The 19,351-nt window shown below is 45.8% G+C and overlaps 1 protein-coding gene across 1 annotated transcript in view; it reads right to left on the reverse strand.

The window, feature by feature from the left end:
• Positions 1-19,351, reverse strand: part of LOC144175721 (beta-scruin-like) — an 82,770-nt gene that overhangs the window by 33,010 nt on the left and 30,409 nt on the right. The window contains exons 10-12 of the mRNA XM_077704755.1: positions 17,630-17,679; positions 11,855-11,947; positions 3,988-4,095 (exon numbers count right to left, since the gene is read on the reverse strand). Of these exons, the coding sequence (XP_077560881.1) occupies positions 3,988-4,095; positions 11,855-11,947; positions 17,630-17,679 (251 nt within the window). The remainder of the gene's footprint in view (positions 1-3,987; positions 4,096-11,854; positions 11,948-17,629; positions 17,680-19,351) is intronic.

The following is a 19,351-nucleotide window of genomic DNA, read 5'->3' on the forward strand; positions in this document are numbered from 1 at the left end:
AGATTGTGGAGTATACCGTCCTCACGAGGATGCATAAATGCGTAGAGAACTCATAAAAACTGCCGTCCACCATGTACGAATTTAGGTCGTATCCTGTTACAATTAAAAAAAGAAATGCAAGCAAACAGCGGACGGCAAAAGCCGTTCTTCCAATCGGCCTAAAGGGACCTTTGATAATGTCACCCACCACGCCATCTTAGTCAATCTCAGCGGACTACACTGGGGGAACCAAACGTACAACTATGTCCCAAACGTTTGCTCAGGACGGAAAGCCATTATGAAGATCAGCGGCATAGCTTCGGGCCCCACCGACACCGGGAGGTGGCGTACGCCGCAAAGAGCGGTCCGTCTCCCCTACTGGTAAATAGCGCACTCATTGGCTTCCCTGCTAAACTTGGGATTATACAAGATGACCTGTACGCTGACGATGTAATGCAGTGGATGGACAAGGGCTCGTTGAGAGAGCTGCAGGATCGTTTCCAACTGGCAGCCAAGCTAGATAGTGAATGGGTTCCCAGACAGGTCATGTGGCGCCGTTTCATCGAAGCATTGCCCTTTTTTATGAAACACCGTTTTATCGAATGCTGCTTTATCGAAAGAATGACGTCAGTTTTATCGAAAGTATGGCTTGGGTGCTTTCACTGCGATTCTCAGTGTTTAATGTGTTTCACTTACCATTGCACGAGCCGCGTCTGCAGTTAGTTTCACTCGATATTTTCTGTGCTCCGCATTACATGCGAAAGTCTGCCTTTATATGCTGATGCGTCTTTCCTGCCTTTTCATGTTCGGTGCCCCTTTTGTTTTGTCGGTAATTTTTTATTTTTGTGCTCACTGACGGCTCTCAAGCGTGTATATTTCTATTTTTTATACTACAAAATTTAACACTATATTGGCCTTCTTTACCCCGTGCACAATGTTCCTAAGGCATGTATCTGTGTTTTCATCATTCACCATCACGTTATCCTTAGTCTTGCCCTCCCCCAATTTTTCTAGTCACATGGGGTTTGTAGGAGACTCCTGCCCTCACCACCTGGTTGCCTTATTTGCTTCTTGGAAAAATATCCCACCAAGATTTTTGAAATTTTGAAATGATTACTGCTCTAGAATGGGCCGGGTGTGTGTGTAGAAGGGGGGGGGGGGTCGGACGGTGAAAGTAATACTTTAACTGAAGTGGTGAGGCCACGAGCACTGATCGTAGTCTGCAGCGCCATCTCCGCTACTCTGTACCTACCACAGGCAAATACTTCGTGACCAAACGCAGCCTTTTAGCAGAACTCTTTATTCAGAAAACGCTAGGGTGCGGTACATCTCTGAACCGCCTTAGTTCCCTCCTCCAGCAACAAAAACGGGTGGTGATGGAATAACTCGAACCAAAAGCAAGTTGAAGGAAACAAGGCCACAAGTACAGAAGGGGAGCTAGCCGACACAGTCGTATGGCGGCAACAACAGCATGAATAGAGATTTAGCTGAAGAAAAAGACAGGTGGCGTGAGCTAAAAAAAACTAAAAAATGGAAGTGTGAGCTTACACCCGGTGGCATTCTGAGGTGCAAAGAGAGGGAGAGAGATGAACAAGAAGCAACCTGCAGAATAGTGACTAACCTTGTAGCCAAATTTTTTTATCGTTAGTTCTAGGCGTTGAGAACAGTAGGACAAGGCTTGGTGATCTCTTAGCAGTGAAACTCCATGCCAATAAAGTATTTTAATGCAGAAATCAAAGAAAGCTTTTGCTAGATTTCCTGTTGTATTTCTGACATTGTACGCTCAAGTGCCAAGTACCTTACTTATGTACAGCAGACGCGCAAAATAATTAGAAACATGTGCCGACGCAAAACTAGAGCATAAATAAAAGTAGGAAGCACACAACGGTATTCTAGCAAATACGCTACGGTGCCATGATATACTGCGGATCAGAGGAAGGGCTATAGAAATAAGAAGATTTGTTATAGCAGTGCGACCAGCGCAATGAACAGAAAAAAAATTTGACAAAAAATTGCGCACCACAAAAAAATTACGCAGGAAATACAAGGCAGCTGCGATAAATACTGCCAATTACGGTAAATATCAAAGGCCGCTATGGAGACAAGCTTATCTGATTAAATAGCATTGCGGAAACGAAAAAATTGTACTGCATAGTTTGTTAAAAGAAAAGTTTGAGAAAAACATTTTTCATTAGAAGCTTCGATAAAACGTCCGTCCGTAAACGATGTTCGATAAAAAGGCGATTGATAAAGCGGCTTCGATAAAACGGCGTTCGATAAACTGTCCGTACCCCATTGAATGCACAAACAGCTATGGCCTCTCTTACTAATATTTAAAATCAGAGCTCCCCTAGGTGCACAGGAAAACGAGGGAAATCGCAGGCATGGAGATCGTCATGGATGGCCAGACCATCAGGCCATCACCTCGCACCAAGACCTTAGAAACGTTCTTTCAAAGTGACTGGACAAACAGTCCTTATCAGCGGCAGCAAACGCACTACACGGCAAGTGACGCACGTCCTCCCAAGAATAAAGACAAAGCCTACGGGCATGAAAGAGGCGGACACGCTTCGGCTTGTCGAGGCCTTGAAGATACCGCGGCTGGCTTATATCGTTGAATACGCCTTACTAAATAAGCCTGAAAAAACAAATGTGGGCGCCCGTGTGTCGAGATTTTGGCGCATGTTAAAGGGGCCCAGGTAGCCAAATTTAATTCGGAGCCCTCCACAACGGCGCGTCTCGACTAAATTGGACGCACTATGGATAAAGGACCACGAGCAGGCTATGAGGCTTCCAGGAAGCGCCTCGAATGAAACAATGTTTAAAGCTGGGGGTAAAACACAAGCCGAGATCATCGAGGCTCATCTATCAAACCAGTGCCAAAGATTAGGGGCCAAATCTCACTGGGGAAGCCGCTTAGACAGACTTGTAGTGACATCCTCTGAAGACAGAGTACGCGGGCTTATTGTGAAAAGCAATGGGGAGGAGTCTTCAGTCCAATACCCGTTGAGCTTTCTCAGCCTCAACAGCCTGCAACAGCAGCAGGCGCTGGTAATTGAAGTCGGAGATTGTCAGAGCTCTCTCCCAAAGCCCGTAAGAAGAAATGCGTTTGGCAAAAATAGTGTGGCGCGTGCGCAGCCCCCAACCATATTAAAGAGCGTCCCGGGATCTTCGCAGAAGCGGCATTTCGGGGAATATATGGTGGCGTGCAATATATGGCATTTGGAGAGACAGTAGCCGATCGGATGTGCCGATCGAACTTCGAACGAAGATTTCAGTAGCTTCCATACCGCGCAACGTGTATGCAGTCCACCATGCAAGCAGAACAGAGGCAAGAGCACGCGCCTTCGGCAAGGCCACCTATAACATTGACCGCACGGTCTATGCTGATGCGGCAAACTGCTTCCTGATCAGTATAGACCGTGAGCTGCCCGAGAGCGAACCCAATGAGCACCACGAAGGATAGATGCGGCTTTCCCGCTGATAGCCTACCCCGAGATCACAACATATCAGGCTCAAGCGCACGGTTTGCCTACCGGCCCACGAATCCTTAACAATAGCCCTGCAGCGTTCACTTAGGCTTCTCCGAACAAATACGTTTCCCCAAATTATAACATTGCGCCGAATTTACCCCACCCAGTAGTCCGCTCTGTGCCGGTTTTGTAAAGAACCTGCTACTCTCCAGCATGTGGTCAGGGGGTGTCAAAAAACTGCAATACAGCCAGAATTTCCTGTCCCCCTAGTGAGCAGTGGGCGAGAAGGCGGACGTGCTGTTACACTCCAGTCCGGACGACAAGCTTCGGTTCGTAGAAAGGGCCGTCGCAGCTGGCACCACGATTGGAGTCCTGACGAAAGCACGCCACTAGGCAAAATTTGGCTAATAAAGAAGTGCATTCTTTCTCTCTCCTTCTCTCTTAAGAAAAATGCGGTGCGGGCCCTACAGCTCGCCTGTTAACCCTTCTTCCACCGGCATTTTGGTTGTTGTTGCTGTGATTGATGATGCCGTACCCCTTCGTTGTCTTCCACGTCGCCGGCGTCCGTCCTGGGAGGATGTGGCCTTCTCGGTACATTTGGAGACACCTCGATCTCCTCCATGGAACGGTCCTTGTCCCCGACCTGTGCGATGCGGAGCACCGAATAGAAGGAAACATTCGGTAATTGTGCCAAAGTTTCGTCGCCACAGTTGTCTCATTGGGGGTGAGGCGTGGTATTGGGGACTGTGCTCTTCTTACGCGTGTCCTGCTAGCAAGGAGTAGAGTGATCCCTCCCCTCAGTACAGATCTGGGCATCGCGAGGTCACCTTTGCCTCTAAACAAAAGGACTTCACTCCTCCTGCACGAAAACTTCGTGAAACACTTGTACCCAAAGGGCGAGAAGGTCCACCGACTTACAACGTAGTCGTAAAGAGACCATGAAGAGTTAGCAAGCATTGGGTTCGCTAAAAAGACCGCTTCCTCCCAAAAGCAACGATGCCGATTTTATCTGAAGATTGAAAGGCACAATCAATAAATTAAGGAAAACACACGAAGAACGGCGACTCCCCGGCATCTTTCCGGCGACATCTGCATGACGTCACGGAATCTTGCTTGTGCGATAGGCGGCTACCGTCCAAAGCCATCGCGAAAAATTGTGACTGTGCGATCGTAGTGGGACATCTAGTTCTGTTTGGTCGTATCCCTAGAATGTGATATGCAAACAACACCCTGATAATTATATGTTAGTGCTGGACTTAGATGCCTCGCTCCTGCAAAATTGCTGCACTCATCACAAATTATGTCAGGGAGTAAGTGAAAACTTTATTACACACCAGTCAAAAAGGGGGCGTTAGGTGCTCCCTCCCCCCATTAGTCGGCCGGTATCCCTTGGGACGTGGCGGCTTCTAGGGCGAGACTGATGATCTTGCGTTGGGCTTCCGAGGTTCGGCTGCCTCCCAGGATGCTACGTATCGGTGCGATTTCTTGTACGAAGGACAGGTCCACACAATGTGGACGAGGTCCGCTCGAGCCTTACATTCCTTACATCTTGGGTCGACGACTTTCGGATGCCGCTTACTATATAGGACTGGATTCTGGAAAACTCCCGTCTGCAAACGTCTCCAGTAAATCTCCTCTTTTCTACTCAGCTGCGGATCCGCAGGAGGTAGTATATTCCTCTCCAGTATACATAATATTGCGTGATTTTGCTGTAGTCACTCGGCCCTTCATTCGCCGTCATTTCGGAAGGACGTCCGGCATGCAAGGCTGAGGCCAATGACTGGACATCAGCAGCGGCGGCGTTGGCGGCGGTCGCGCGGACTGTTAGACCTCGGGCGGTCGCATGCGCTTTCTCATTCCCAATGAGTCCCCGATGAGCTGTACCTCTTCGGTTGCAGAGTTTCTTACGTTCGCGAGGGTACTCAAAGCGGCGCTGGAGATTCTCCCTCGGTAGAAATTTCTGACGGCCGATTTAGAGTGGCTCACTATCGTTCTACTTTCCCGCCGGGTCATTGCTAAGGCAATGGCTACCTCCTCGGCCTTCGCCGCGTCCTGACTCAGTTACGTGCAACACAAGACTGGGAACCCGCCTTGAGTAACCGCTACTGCTGCGTAAGCGCTTTTACTCTGATATGCTGCTGCGTCGGTGCAAAGTATGTCCGTCTGTCCGCCGTATCTGGTTTGCAGGGCTTTGGCTCTGCTCTTTCGTCTAGTTTCGTGATACGCGGAATGCATGTTTCTGAGCATGGGTGTTCCCTTGATTTTCTCCCTGATCGACTTCGGTATCTCTCGTGTATCTTTGGCTAGTTCACTGGTCTGGTATCCCAGACGTTTGAGTACTTTGCGGCCCGTCCTGCTGCCCAACAGTCCCTGCTGTTGCGATGCGTTTGCCGCCTCTATGAGTTCATTTAGAGTGTTCGATACGCCCAAAGTAAGAATCTTGGCCGTTGACGTGTTCGAGGGAAGACCTAGCGCACATTTGATTCCCTTTCTTATTATTATGTCCAACTTATTCTTATCGGATTTTGTCAGCCTCATGTAGGGGGCTACGAAAAGGATCCTACTGATACCGAAGGCCTGAACCACACTGAGGAGGTTGGGCTCCTTCATCCCCCCATGCTTGTTTGAGATGCGTTTCATTATTCTGCAAATATGTGCCACCGCATTTTCTAGTCGATGTATGGTCTTCGTGTTTTTGCCGGTGTCCTGGACATAAAGCCCCAGTACTCTGATCTTGTCCCTCGCGGGGATTTGCTGTACTACTTTCAGTCTTATGCTGTGGCTGTTCCTGCTCGCTTTCCGCTTGTAATCGGGGACGAAGAACCGTGCCTCGGATTTTTCGGCGGCGCACTTGAGTGCCAAAGTTTCTAGGTAGTTTTCAATTTCATCTATGGCTTGCTGTAGTATATCTTCAATGTGCCCGCCACTACCACGGTTGACCCACAGAGTGAGATCGTCCGCGTAGATGGTGTATCTCAGGTCTTCTATCTTATCGAGCCTCTCGGATAGTCCTATCCTGGCTAACGTTAAACAATGTCGGAGATAGGACCGACCCTTGAGGCGTGCCCCAGTTACCTAGTTCGATGTTCCGGAGGGAGGCACCCCCTAACTCTATGTTAGCCGTACGATTTGAAAGGAAATCCCCGACATAGTTGTATGTTTTGGTCCCCACGTTTAGGGTCTCAGGTGGCGCAGGACGGCCGAATGTCTGACGTTGTCGAAAGCTTTGGCTACATCGAGGCCAACAATGTTTGAATTTGTTTTTCATATTTCTCGCGTTTCATCGGTTAATAAAAACGTCATTCGTGACTGGAGTGGAACTGATTATGTAACCACATGCTAGTACGAACAAAGTTTTATTTCGTCTTCATGGCCCCTTTAATGGCACGCTTCTGTGTGATTCTGACTCTTGCGGCTCTATTCCGGAGACGACTGCGCGCCCAGCGCCGTCGCTGGGCTAACAAGTAGTGCGCACGCTGCTACAGTTCAAAGTTGGCCGCCGAGGAAAAGGGTGCCGCTATCATGGTAACGCGGAATCACCGCTGTTGATTCGGGGGCACTGCCTGCATTATGACTAAAGGTCGGATATTTAGGAATAAAAAAAGCTCGTTTTACCGGAAAAAATAACAAGAAATAACAACGTTTTAGGCCTACAACTCCGTAAGTATGGGAACCATAAGTATTTAGAAAACCGCAAATAATTTCAAATGATCTGTACCTACGACAGGAAGGTAAAAAATGTTATAGTTTGTGATTGCACAAAGCCACCAACAGTTCATCATGGCGCGTTCAATTGTTGCATGAAGCCGCTTAATCCATTGGCTTAATCTGCAAGACCCCACTCATGTTTAATGGCCACGGTCGCTTTCTCTCGAGCGTCGCATATAGTGAAACAGGCGTGAAAAAGAATCCTTGGGAGGTGAGAATATTGATTACAACAGATCGACTTTGTCTGCCTGACGAAATTCAATTACGACACAACAAAAACAGACAATAAAGAACGCCAGAGAGGGGAGGATTTATCAAGAAATTAACATGCGTTTACGTAGGACTTACAAGTCTCGCCATTTTCTGATATACAGTGATATCCTAACTTTTCGAGAAATCGTCAGAATACTTCCAAGTACACTTTCATACACGGAAAAGCATTTTGCGAAAGGAAAGGTGCTTTCCAGGTTTTTGATGGAGAACCGTGTTTTAGAGCCTGTCAGGAGTGTCAATTTTAAAGGGACCGTGCAACACTTTTTCAACATTTTTTGAAATCCTAAATGCTTGCAGAATGTAGTCACCCAACACACCCATTAGGGGGTTGCAAAGTACTTTGGCCAAAATTTACTGCTCTATGCCCATCAGACAACTTGGAAACTCGCTCAAAAGAATTTTCTCGCTTTCCAGGTATTGACATTCTTCGACGGCCCAAAATACGTCACTGAGGCCATGTAGCGGCTGTTGGCCGGTTTTCCTTGAGTTGCAGCAATGACCGCTTTTCGATAACAATAATCACACCAAAACAAAGCAGAAACGGAAGGCGTATCCGGTGCGACCAGCAAATCACGCAGTGCCTCTCCATGCTGGCGAACACTGTAGCTTTCGCCGTGCTTCCAGACGCGAAGGAAAGAGTGAACGCGTTTATCGAAAGTGTTGCAGGGTCCCTTTAAGGCACAAGAAAATGCAGCTACCGCGCTTATATTTCGCCATCGGCTATTCAATATGGGAATGATCTCGATGCTCAACATGAGCATGAAAATAGAGTTGGGTTTGAGCATGCTTCTAGAAACAAGGTCTAGACTGAATGTTTCAAGAAGTGTGCTTGGAATACACGCTGAACGAAGCTGAAAATTCCTCTGAGAAGTGTCGAAACAATGACAAACTGCCACCATCTCGATGGGTTTTTAATTTAAAACTGTGCCACTGAGAGTGAACTTCCCATTTCACTGCCGCCAGCGGTTGTTTTCCTGGAGTTGGTTGAACTAGAGCACTGAGTTGAACACCATAGAATTCTGAACAGTCAATTCTCCCCGGTAACGTGAATAAAAATAACGATCTAGAACTGCTTCGAAAACGAAACTTGACGTTAAATAGTGTTCGTACAGGCACCGATTTCGCAAAAAGGCATTTATAAGCATTTAGGCACAAACGCCGAAATAGAAATTTTTAGGTAGTATAAAAACACCACAAAAGCATCTCTTACCACCTAATTCACGCTCATATATCAAAGTTGGGCGCTAAAAGCGCTATGAACGAAATAGGCTAAAATTCACTTTCCAGTTCTATGACAAAGCTGGCGATGCAATATCGGATTACAGGAGTTTCCTGCATCATAATGCGGAGCTTTCGGTGATATTAGAAGAACACTGAAGTGATTCGCAAACATTCCGGAATTACTAGCGCAAATTGTAGACTGGAACCTTTAGGCCATGTTTCGACCAGTGTCGCTGCGCTGACGCGGCTTTATTGAGCAGAAAGATCACTTAGAAAATGCTTTCCCTGTCTCTGCATCCTCACTAATGTTCTACATTTCATTTGACGTAAAAAAAAAAGATGGCTTGGCATGACTGGTGTACTGCACGGCTCGCCGACCCTCCGACATAGTCAGTAGGCCCAGCGTTTCGCCGGCCTGCGAACGGCGCTCGTCCCAATTCGTTCACTCAATTGGAACTAAGCCACAGAACGTTTGTGCCAGAATTATGTGCCTTTATTCTGCTAGTTAGCAGACTGTATCAAGCGCTAAGTCCAAGTCGCTCCACACAGGCGCACAAGCCACGCTTCGATGACTGGTACTCTAGTAGGAAAATCTAAGGCCAATTGAAGGTGGCAGATGAGCCAGCGAAGTTATTATAGGTACTAAGGAAATAAAATCAACCGGAACTTTTATCGTACCACGTAAACCCGGGGTGCAGCTTCTTGTGAACAAACGCAGCTGTCAGCAGCATGACCACAGATCTGTGAACGCTTTTCTGTCTGAGGAATGCAGCCGCTAGACATGAGATATTGTAGGAATTTGGGGGACGCTTACTTCCCAAGCGCTATACAAGAAATAGTCATCTAAGCTGCCCGAACTGCAAAAGCAAAATTAAAATGTAAACAAGATATACGTTATATACCTTTCATTTTGCGCCCCTGGCCTCCCTGGCGTGTGGCCGAGTGGTCTGGAGCACTAGGTTTGTAATTTTGCAAGTCGCAAGTTCAAATCCCCAATGAGGCAGTGTTTTTCTGACGTTGATTTATATGTTTTAAGGCAATGTTTTCTATTCTGAATTCACCACTTTTGCCCTGTAACGCTCATTGCTCAACGAGCGAGTTCGCAGAACGCGTGCCGGCTGGCACTAAACCACAGGCGAATTCTCGTTGGCGTGCTGTTGCCATAAGCAAACTTAATCTTGATGCTAACATTAAAAGGGATTGAATGCTTTCTAACAGACCGCTCCCAATTTGTAACTACTATGAATACAACTCCCCCTCTCACCCGTAACCTCTGGCGTCCCCCAAGCATCCGTTCTGGGCCCACTACTCTTCCTAATTTACTTTAACGACTTGCCAAATAACATCTCTTCCACCATAAAGCTTTTCGCCGATGATTGCATTATTTACCGCGACATTAAAACCCCTTCTAACCACCTTGCTTTTCAGTGTGACTTAGACAACGTTTCATCTTGGTGCGATACTTGACTAATGAACCTTAATGTTACTAAATGCAAGATAATGAGTTTCACGTCCAACATGTGATATTTCTACTAACTACGCGCTTAATAATTTCCCGTTACTAAAGTTAGCTCTTACAAGTACCTTGGCGTTACAATTTCTGACAACCTTTCCTGGCAGACTCACATTGACCTTATTAAAAACAATGCTAACCGCACTCTTGGTTATTTACGCCGCAATTTCTCCCTTGCCCCGATGCAACTGAACCTTCTCTATAAAACATTATTGCGACCTAAGCTCGAATATTCATCTTCTGTATGGGATCAACGCATAAACATTCATATTAAGACTCGAAGCAATTCAAAATCGTATCGCTCGCTTCATTTTGTCCAACTATTCCCGTACAGCAAGCGTAACTCATATAAAGTCAACTTTAAATCTACCTAGCCTATCACTTTGCCGCAAAATCTCGCGCCTGTGCCTCTTCCACAAGATTTATAATTCTAGGCCTTCGCTAAGTAACTGACTTTTTTTGCCGCCATCCTACATTTTATACCGCAGCGATAACCAGTTCAAAGTTGGAACTCCAAGCAGCCGCACGAAGCTTCATTTTAATTCGTTCGTGCCCACAACAAGCTCGGAATGGAATCACCTTCCCGCTTCCATCGCATCAATCACTGACCCGGCCAACTTCAAGAGTACGATAAACGCACACCCTTTTTAAACATGCTCCATTTGTTTGTAGAGACTGTTATTTGTTTTTCCACCACTCCTCTCTTGTGCATTGAGAGTAAATAAATGAAATGAAATGAATGACTGTTTGCGGGCAGTGGGCATAGTCCCGAATCAGCCGACCTTTGGCCTGGTGCGAACACGCTTTTTAAGATGCAGGTATGAGCCACGCAAGCTCCACAGAATGGTGAAAAGCGGATCGCATTTGAGCGTCTGCGGTAACACGGGGGCCGTTTTTCAACTCCGTACGCCTCGGCTAGTGATTGTTGCGATTCCAAGCCGTGCTGGTGGGCTTCTCTAACGCATTTTACAGCTGACAGCATGGAGGAAGCGCGGTATACTGATTACTGAGATTTCGATAACGTTCTTCCCAGATTACGTCGTATACCAAGCATGTTGTTTCAGAGAACCGAAACCGAAACTGGTTTCAGTTCTAGTCGAGGACGTCGTTCAGTCACGTTACATCGTGTACTGACGTCACCGCTGTTCGTGGGTGCAGCCGCCGCAAATCGCGCACGGTAGTTTTTTTTCTTTCAAGCTTTATAAATTAAATACGCCTTATCGCCCGGATAAGCAATAACAAGTGGGTTTGTTTGATCCAGCCTACGCAGTGCAAGCAAAAGCAGGGGCTTGAAAAATTCACTTCAATGTCCCTTTAACGTAGTACACAGTGTTACATAGTAAATATCACCCCGATAATACCGTACGCATGTTTCTAAAATACTAAAATAAATACCACCACATTAACCGTTCTGCCTTCGTTATCCTGAAATACCGATGTGGGATGACGTCACCACGCCATCCCGTACCTGTGACTGCACAGTGCTGTTTGATGATTATGCAGCTTCGCTGGATTTGAGCATTATCAAATCGAATCAGTGCTTGTCAGTTTTTTGTCTTATTGCAGAAAAATACAAAATGGCCTCTTCGGAACTATTTGTGCGTGACATTGTGTGGTTAATCGTGAAGTGGCAACTACGGTAAACACTGCAATCCCTAGTGGCCGAAGGAAATTAGCGTATACGCACCACACTTTTATGCAGCTTCGGAGGTCTTCTTTTCTTGTCCTGGTCTCCTTGGTCCAGCTTCAGCGACGACGGTGGCCGGGAAGTGGCCCCACTCTGATTGGGGAGGAAGAACATTTTTGGACAGATGAAAAAACTAGAGTTTACCATTCGCTGTATTTCCAACGTATTCGGTTGTCGCCTTATTGAAGTGATCATCAAGAGCCATGGGTACGTTTAACCGACAGAAGTGTTTATTTAGGATAACTGGATGGACAATAAAGAACCGAAATCTGTAGGCTTGCTTGCCCGACGATTATTTAGAGAGAAGCAGAGAAATACAATGAGAATAAGCACGCATAACGCAATATTCATTAGAACGCGTTGTTACGCGCAACTGATGAGAGTATCACTGTAGCTACTACAGAATATGCGAAATCGTATGTTTTACTTTATATTTCTCAAATGTCCATTCCTCGATTCTTTGACGAGGTGCGTCAGAAAACACAAGTGACAAATGGATCGTTACAAGGGATTTCAGTTGTTAGAGTGCCTTTGTCCTCGCCGTTTTCTTCTTAGTCCTTGTTTGTTTTTGCGCAATGAGTACCATGGATCTTACTGTATTCTTTTCCGAAGAAATCTGTGACAGTCGATTGTGAAGCCTCACAAAATGTTACGTAATACGGTTTTCATGTGCTTTGCTGTAAGCTGGAAAAAAAAAAGGTTACGTAAAGTCAATTTTCGATTTCCGTTTGTACTTTGAACGTGCTATAACTGCAAACATTGTCAAAAATAAGGGGAATTGAATGGAATTGAAAAAAAAGTAAATAAATACAGCCGAGTGCCTTTATCGATTATTTCGCCCCTTTTCAAGTGTTCAAATCCTCAACGACAAGCTAACGAGAGCAGGGGGCGGTTACTGCTGCTTACACTACCCTGAAGGCGCCAATGGGCCGCGGCACGTTCGGTTAACGGCAAGTATAAGCAGAACAAGGGACGACAGCGGGGATGCTTGCGGTTGGGTGGAGAGCCCTGCCAGCAGCTACGGCGGAAACATGACAAATACCCTATTCGGCTTCCCTTGTTTCGCCAGTGCTGCCCCGTGCGACGGGTCGGCTCACCATTTGATTGTAGAGCGAGTGGTTACTTCAATTGTACCTACAAGATTTTTCCCCTACGCAGATATACAAGTGAAAAAAAGTAAATACAAGTGCTAAGGTTTAAGCAGCACAATTACAAACTAATTAGGATTCGAAACGATTGATTACCTCGCAGATAAAAAAATCCGGCGTTATATTGAACAAAAGATTGCACAAAAAACGGCCAGGGGTGAGACAGCTGCGCATATTGCGCAGATTTGATACAAAGTTGTTTTCCTGCGCTAGGCTGTTCCAAAAGCTTGAAAATTAAAAAATTGCGCTAAACTGCTCTAACACAGTCTGAGAGCCAAGTATTTTAACGCTCCCGTCAGTTTCAGTTGGAAGAAATGCTTACTGACGGCATAATTTTCCAGCATCCCCAAGGTGATGCTGTTCGTAAAAGTTTACTTGATTGATCATTCAATAAAAAACCTGCATAAAATTTTCGTCGGGATAGGTTTTTTCGAAAGTGACAATGTCGGGTTGCACATGTTATATTCTGTGCGTTTTTAGAGTTTTCCCATCGAAAACCCTTCCAAAGTTCCGTAGAAAAAATACTTATGTGTACGGGGGCATCAAAAAACTTGTGGAAGTTGATGCAAAAAAATACAATTTTTGGAGTGCTGATCTCCGGAACGACATCACTCGGGACCGCCACCTTGGTGTGGTGAAGATGTGAGAACATGGCCGCAGGGCGAAGCAGGTGCTTTTGGTTCAGGCATCGTGCTCTTCGCCGATTTCTACCTTGGTTATAGTTATTGGGGTGGCTGGGTTTACAATTAGTCGTTTCGTCTGTTGCGGGAAGTTGCGGGACTCGAAAGACGGGACTTCAACAAAAAATCGCTCCAATCCAACCTGTGAATTTGGTTGCAAAGCAAAGCTGCAAATGGCCCCACAACAATTACCCATGCGACGTCCTTTAAATTCAGTCACGTCACTCTACAAAAAACGGCAGAGATGGTGGAGGAGGACGAGAAGGAGAAGGAGTAAGAAGAGAACGCGGAGGAGAACGCGGAGGAGAAGGGAGGATGAAGTACTTCTATTCAGACTTCTGAACGGCCCAGATTGCGGCCCAGGGGAGTGGTTCTTTGTTCACTGGAGCCCATATGCAGTCCGCGCCACCTGTGCTCTGTCCACCAACTGAAGCTGGGTAGGCAGACAGGGGCTGGACAGCAGCATCACCCGTTTCTCTTGTTGGGTAGTTGACGGAAAGAGAGGAGGGTGCTCAGGACTAAAGTCGCACAACCCGATTATGTGGCAGAGTGTTCCTGCTTCCCAGCAATATTTACATTCAGCGTCGTAGCGATTGGGGTGCATGAAGTGCAGAGGCGTCGCGTGTGGGAAGGAGCCGGGTTGTATGTGCCGTAGGGTAGTTTGTTTTTCTCTGGAAAGGTCAGGGTAACGCCATTGTAGGGTCTGTCTCTGAAGACGATAATTCTGGGTTATGTCCCTCAACGAGACAAGCGAGTGACTGTGCAGCTTCATAGTACAGGGGGTAAAAGTGCAGGCTTGGTGGACGTATTCGCTGCCCTCTATGGAAGCGTGAGCGGGTGTCCGGATGAGCTGAATGGAACCACTTGGGGAGTGGTTTATTAGCACACACAGTGCAGGTCGGGACACCAAACGCGACAGTTAATTCTGGTAGGCTTGTTGGGAATTGGTGACAACCTTACGAACCCTTGGTTCAGTGAGAGCCAAGGCGATGGCTGCCTCTTCTGCTACCATCATATTTTCGGTCTTGAGCGAGGCACAAGCAAGGACGTTGGTTCTGGAGGTAACCACGATGATGGCGTACTGCTTATGTCAATATTAAAAAGTTAATTGTTAAAATGGTAAAAAGCTTTGCTTTTAAAACAACGTGGTGCCCGTGAATTCATCGTGTTTCGGCCTTGAGTGTGAGGGCCGGTGCGTGGTTGAAGTGAAATTTTGGACTCATTGCGGTGTTATCAAACGCTGAGTTATTGCTGCCTTTGACAGCGAGCTTGTGAGCGGCGGGAATGGGACGATCGACGCTGCAGAAGTAGCGGCGCAGGATACATCGCAGCAAAGTGTTCCAGCAGTGTCCGATAGCGGGACGGGCTGTTATTTCATGCTAGTAATAATGGTTCATTTATCTGAAGTGAAATTTATTCCCAAGTGGGAGGCGGCTAAACATACTAACATTACTCAAATTACGATTGTATTGAACATGCCCCTTGGGGATTGAAATAGGAGGCCTGGTAGGGTGCGACGACTGTCACCTCGCTTTGTGCAACTTTTGCCGTGGCTCTACACTTGTGTGTAAGGCCGAGTCTGGGATTTGAAAAATGACAATTCTGGCATTCGCATGACAATAAAATGCCTTACGATTGCTTAGATTTCCATTCAATATTTTCAACGGCGCTACACGCTATCTATGCATAGAGCCTAAAAATTTAAAAATGATATGTAAAAAGGTAGTTCATTTCGTAACTTGTGATACTCTGGTAGAAAAAACTTCATTGAAAGGCTGTTTCAGTGTTCTGTATGCTCAAAATCTTTTAAAAACTGCACTTCACTTATGAGTTGCCAAAAATTTGTTTTTAGGCTCCTAAGGTGACATAATAAATGTCGTTCTTCTGCTCCAAATCAAGGTTCTTCTGCTTGAAAATCGAGATTCCGCTGCTTCAAAAACTGCTCCCAAATCTGATTCAGCTGTCTCACCCTTGAACGGCCCTGGGCTCAAAGAATAAGAAAAACAATAAATGAACATCTGCATGGACTCAGGGAATTTCTGGAACTTCTCAGGGAATTTCCCGAAAATAAACTGAGTTGAGTTGAAAAGAAAAACGGAGAATTATAGTCTCGAGGGACCTCCTAGTGCCTGGGACCTCCAGAATGCGGCACGAGCAACATCCCCAATTCCAGAAAAATTCGCTGACGTTTAGGAAACCAAGGTAGCCCGGGTGAATGCGTTGTTGCCTGCAGCGACAGCTGACAGAACGGGCACCGCAGGCCCTTAGCTTCATACACGAAATCCCAGACTAGGGGCACTTTCCCTTAATAAAACTATCTCTCTCTCCCTCTCCGCCTTGGAAACATGTATGAGAAACACTTGGCCTACTAGGCAGTAACTGGAGCACGCCATGACATGAGCAGCCGTTACAAAAGCAGCGAAGTACATTTCTGCGAAAGGTCGTTTTTGTTTGGCAATACGGACGTGGGTTAATATGAGAAGAGTTAAATTAACTGAGCGAAGAAGAAAGAAATTCAAAGGAAAATGATCATGGTGATGACGTGAGGGCACATTCGGCTAGTAGATAAGAGAAGACGTTCGGCGATTGCAGAATTTCGCGTTCATGGGACGGTGTAGATTACAGAGAAATTTTCGTAGTGAAAAGCGGTGAGCATTTCTTCCTCGATTTAAGGCATACAACGTTACAGGAAAGCACGTGACACGCAAGTGTGATAAAAAATGACACCGAATCCTAATAGTGAGATCTCGCATGCTCTAACGCGATGCTTGATTCACCAGGAAAAGAAAAGCCATAGCCAGTTGGCTCGCAGAGAAAACGGGCCACTTAAACGTCCAGCGTACAACCTGCAATTATTTGTGACTATAGATCAGTACACCGATAAACAAATTTAGGAATTATCTCACGTGGGAACTCCTCATCCCTTGCTAGTTTCACAGTCCCCAGCTTGCTTCACAGCTTGATCACTTTCTCGCTTCCTTCCCTCCCTCACTCTATTCTTCACTGCCTTCCTTTCTTTCTTCCATCCCCCCTCGTTTCAACCTTCCTTCCTTCATTTCTTCTTTTCATTCCCTCCCTCCTTTATTCCTTCTTTTCCTCCTTTCCTTCCTTCTTTCATTGCCTCCCTTCTTTCCTCCTTCCTTCTTTTCACCCTTCTCTCCCACCCTAACTCAATTCTTTACTTCCTTCCTTCGCTCCTTTCTTCCCTCTCCGTTCCTTCATTCCCTCCCTCCCTCCCTTCATCCTGTCTCTCCCTTCCCAATCTCTCCCAACTTCGTTTTTTCTTTCCTTCCTTCCTTCCTTCCTCCATTCATTCATTCATTCATTCATTCATTCATTCATTCATTCATTCATTCATTTAAATGCCAGAGGCTTCAGCTTATACGCTTTCTCACTCTCCACACAGCTGGCTTTTTGTGACGTCAACTGCGGTTTGTGTGTACTGCCCATGACGTTACCAGACGAAACATGACGCGCACGTCAAATTGGGGCAACGGTGCATCAGCCTTCTGAAAAACAGCCCGTACAAGCTGAGTATACAGGTTGGCTTTTTTTAGTTCACATCTGTACGCCTTTTTCACCTGTCAAACGAGATAATTAAACTAGATTCCCTTCTCCGGCGCGTTTTTTTTTTTCATTTTGTACATTTTTTTATTTCGTTGCTTGCGTCAATCACGATTCAGACAAAAAAATATCATAAAGACATCCATAAGCTGGAGTTGCAGTTACAGATAAAAACAATTTTTTTTCTTACCTAAGACATTCATAAGCTGTTGCTTCACCTATTTAGATAGGTGAAGCAACAGGTAGGTGAAACACGGAACGTTAGATAGTTGAAGCACCGAACGTCACATAAGGAGCCACGTTTTCGCTCTGCCGCAATTTATTTTGATCTATTTTTTCGTTCATCTTATGGCCAAGTTTTCAAAGTAAACGTTGAGTCTTACCTTCAGGCCGGAATCGATTGATTCTGGCGGCACTGTGACCGCTGCGACACCTGGAAATATTTTAAAGCAGAGGGTAAACCAGCTTGCACGAATTCTCACGGTTTTTAAAGACGACAGCCTTCATTGAGCTACTTAAACGCAAACATTTTGGTCTGTATGTCCGCCTGCCCCTCGATTCAGCCGGCCGGCCAAAAGATAAAGCATTTCCTGAACGAGACGCTTATATAGGTAAAACATCGTGTGTAAACTATGAGAGCTGGTGGCAATTTTCATATTCCTCAACAAGGCGGAGCAAAAAAAAATACAACAGGCATATTTGAGGCAAGACATCAATGTATATGTGATATTTTTACGGTTGTTCTAATGCAAGATACATGGCTGTTTCATTTTTGCTATACGCCTTTAAAAATGTTTTGATCTACAAGTAAAGAAAGCGGTCGCGGTGCAAAAAGTGACAAAAGGTTCGAGCAGATGGCACGAGCAGCGAAAGGCAGCAAATTTGGGCCAACCTCCGTTGTGTTTATCGTGGGAGGAGAGTGAGAGGTTGGCGGAAATGTGAAGAGAGGCCTTTACGTGGCAGAGGGGACAGAAGACTATGGTGTTTCGACGACATTTGCAGCGAAGAGAGCATATACAAGGCATGTTCTTTTGGTTATTTGCTCCCGATCATGTGAAACTGGGCTGATCCTCCACCCAGCGCTAATTTAAGGTCGGTGTATGCTTTCAGTGCACTACCAACTAAAACTTCTCAATTCAGACGCAGGGGATAGAAAAGTTATGATCAACTGTTGCTGCTTGGGTTTTGTAGACTGCAGAAAAATCTCGCCAGGTCTCTAATTGAAAAATAATATCTTTACATGGCATTAAAAGAATACCTTTACACCAAAAAGAGTACCTTTACATGGCAGAATACCTTTAGGTGGCATGACGCGGATATTGAAGCGCCTTCTGTACCTGCAATCGTTTGTGTCCGATCTGCACCATCAACATATACCACCAATTCCATGTAATAAATTTACCAATAAATGTTTGGGACGATGTACGTTATGACTATTCTCCTATTGGTGATTCAATTCTGGACATCGTATTTTTGCTCACCCTCAGGCCAGCTGTGAATGACTGCACTCTAGGGGTGTGAATTCTCCATCTACTGCGTTTAAATGAAATCTTTTCGGACGGCATTCTCGTAATCGAACCAAGTGTTCCTGACCATAAAGGTATTTCATAAAGGTATTTCATTACTTCATTTAAGGTATCAGATCGAACGAAAAATATTGAACCAGTCAATCGTCTAAAATATTTTACTCAGGCAAATCATGTAGCTATAATAAGATCCTTGTTAAATGATGTGAGACGTCTTGACAGTTGTTTGTCAACACCATACATTAGTATGTTGAGAATTTTTTACCGTGTCCAAAAATTTACGAGCAACGTCTAAACACTTCTAATAGACGGGTGTAATACACACAAGCCGTGATAAGCTTTCAGGCTTCGCGAAAAGCGTGCAACAATGACACTCCGGATGACAAAATTGCACGATAATCTACAAACAAGCTCGGCACAAGCAAGAAATTTTTAAAGCAAAGCTTCCTAGCTCTACCAGCCAACAGTTCTTTCGTGTCGCGCGGGAGCGAAAACTCCCAACGCCGCGGAGCCGGCGCCTAGGATGGAGGGCGGAGGGTTTCACTCACGGAACACACTAGAGATGGCGCCGCGAATTTA

The sequence above is a fragment of the Haemaphysalis longicornis genome, unplaced genomic scaffold, assembly GCF_048455015.1.
Source record: "Haemaphysalis longicornis isolate Haplotype H1 unplaced genomic scaffold, Haemaphysalis longicornis Haplotype H1 scaffold_3, whole genome shotgun sequence".
Taxonomy (NCBI): Eukaryota; Metazoa; Arthropoda; class Arachnida; order Ixodida; family Ixodidae; genus Haemaphysalis; species Haemaphysalis longicornis.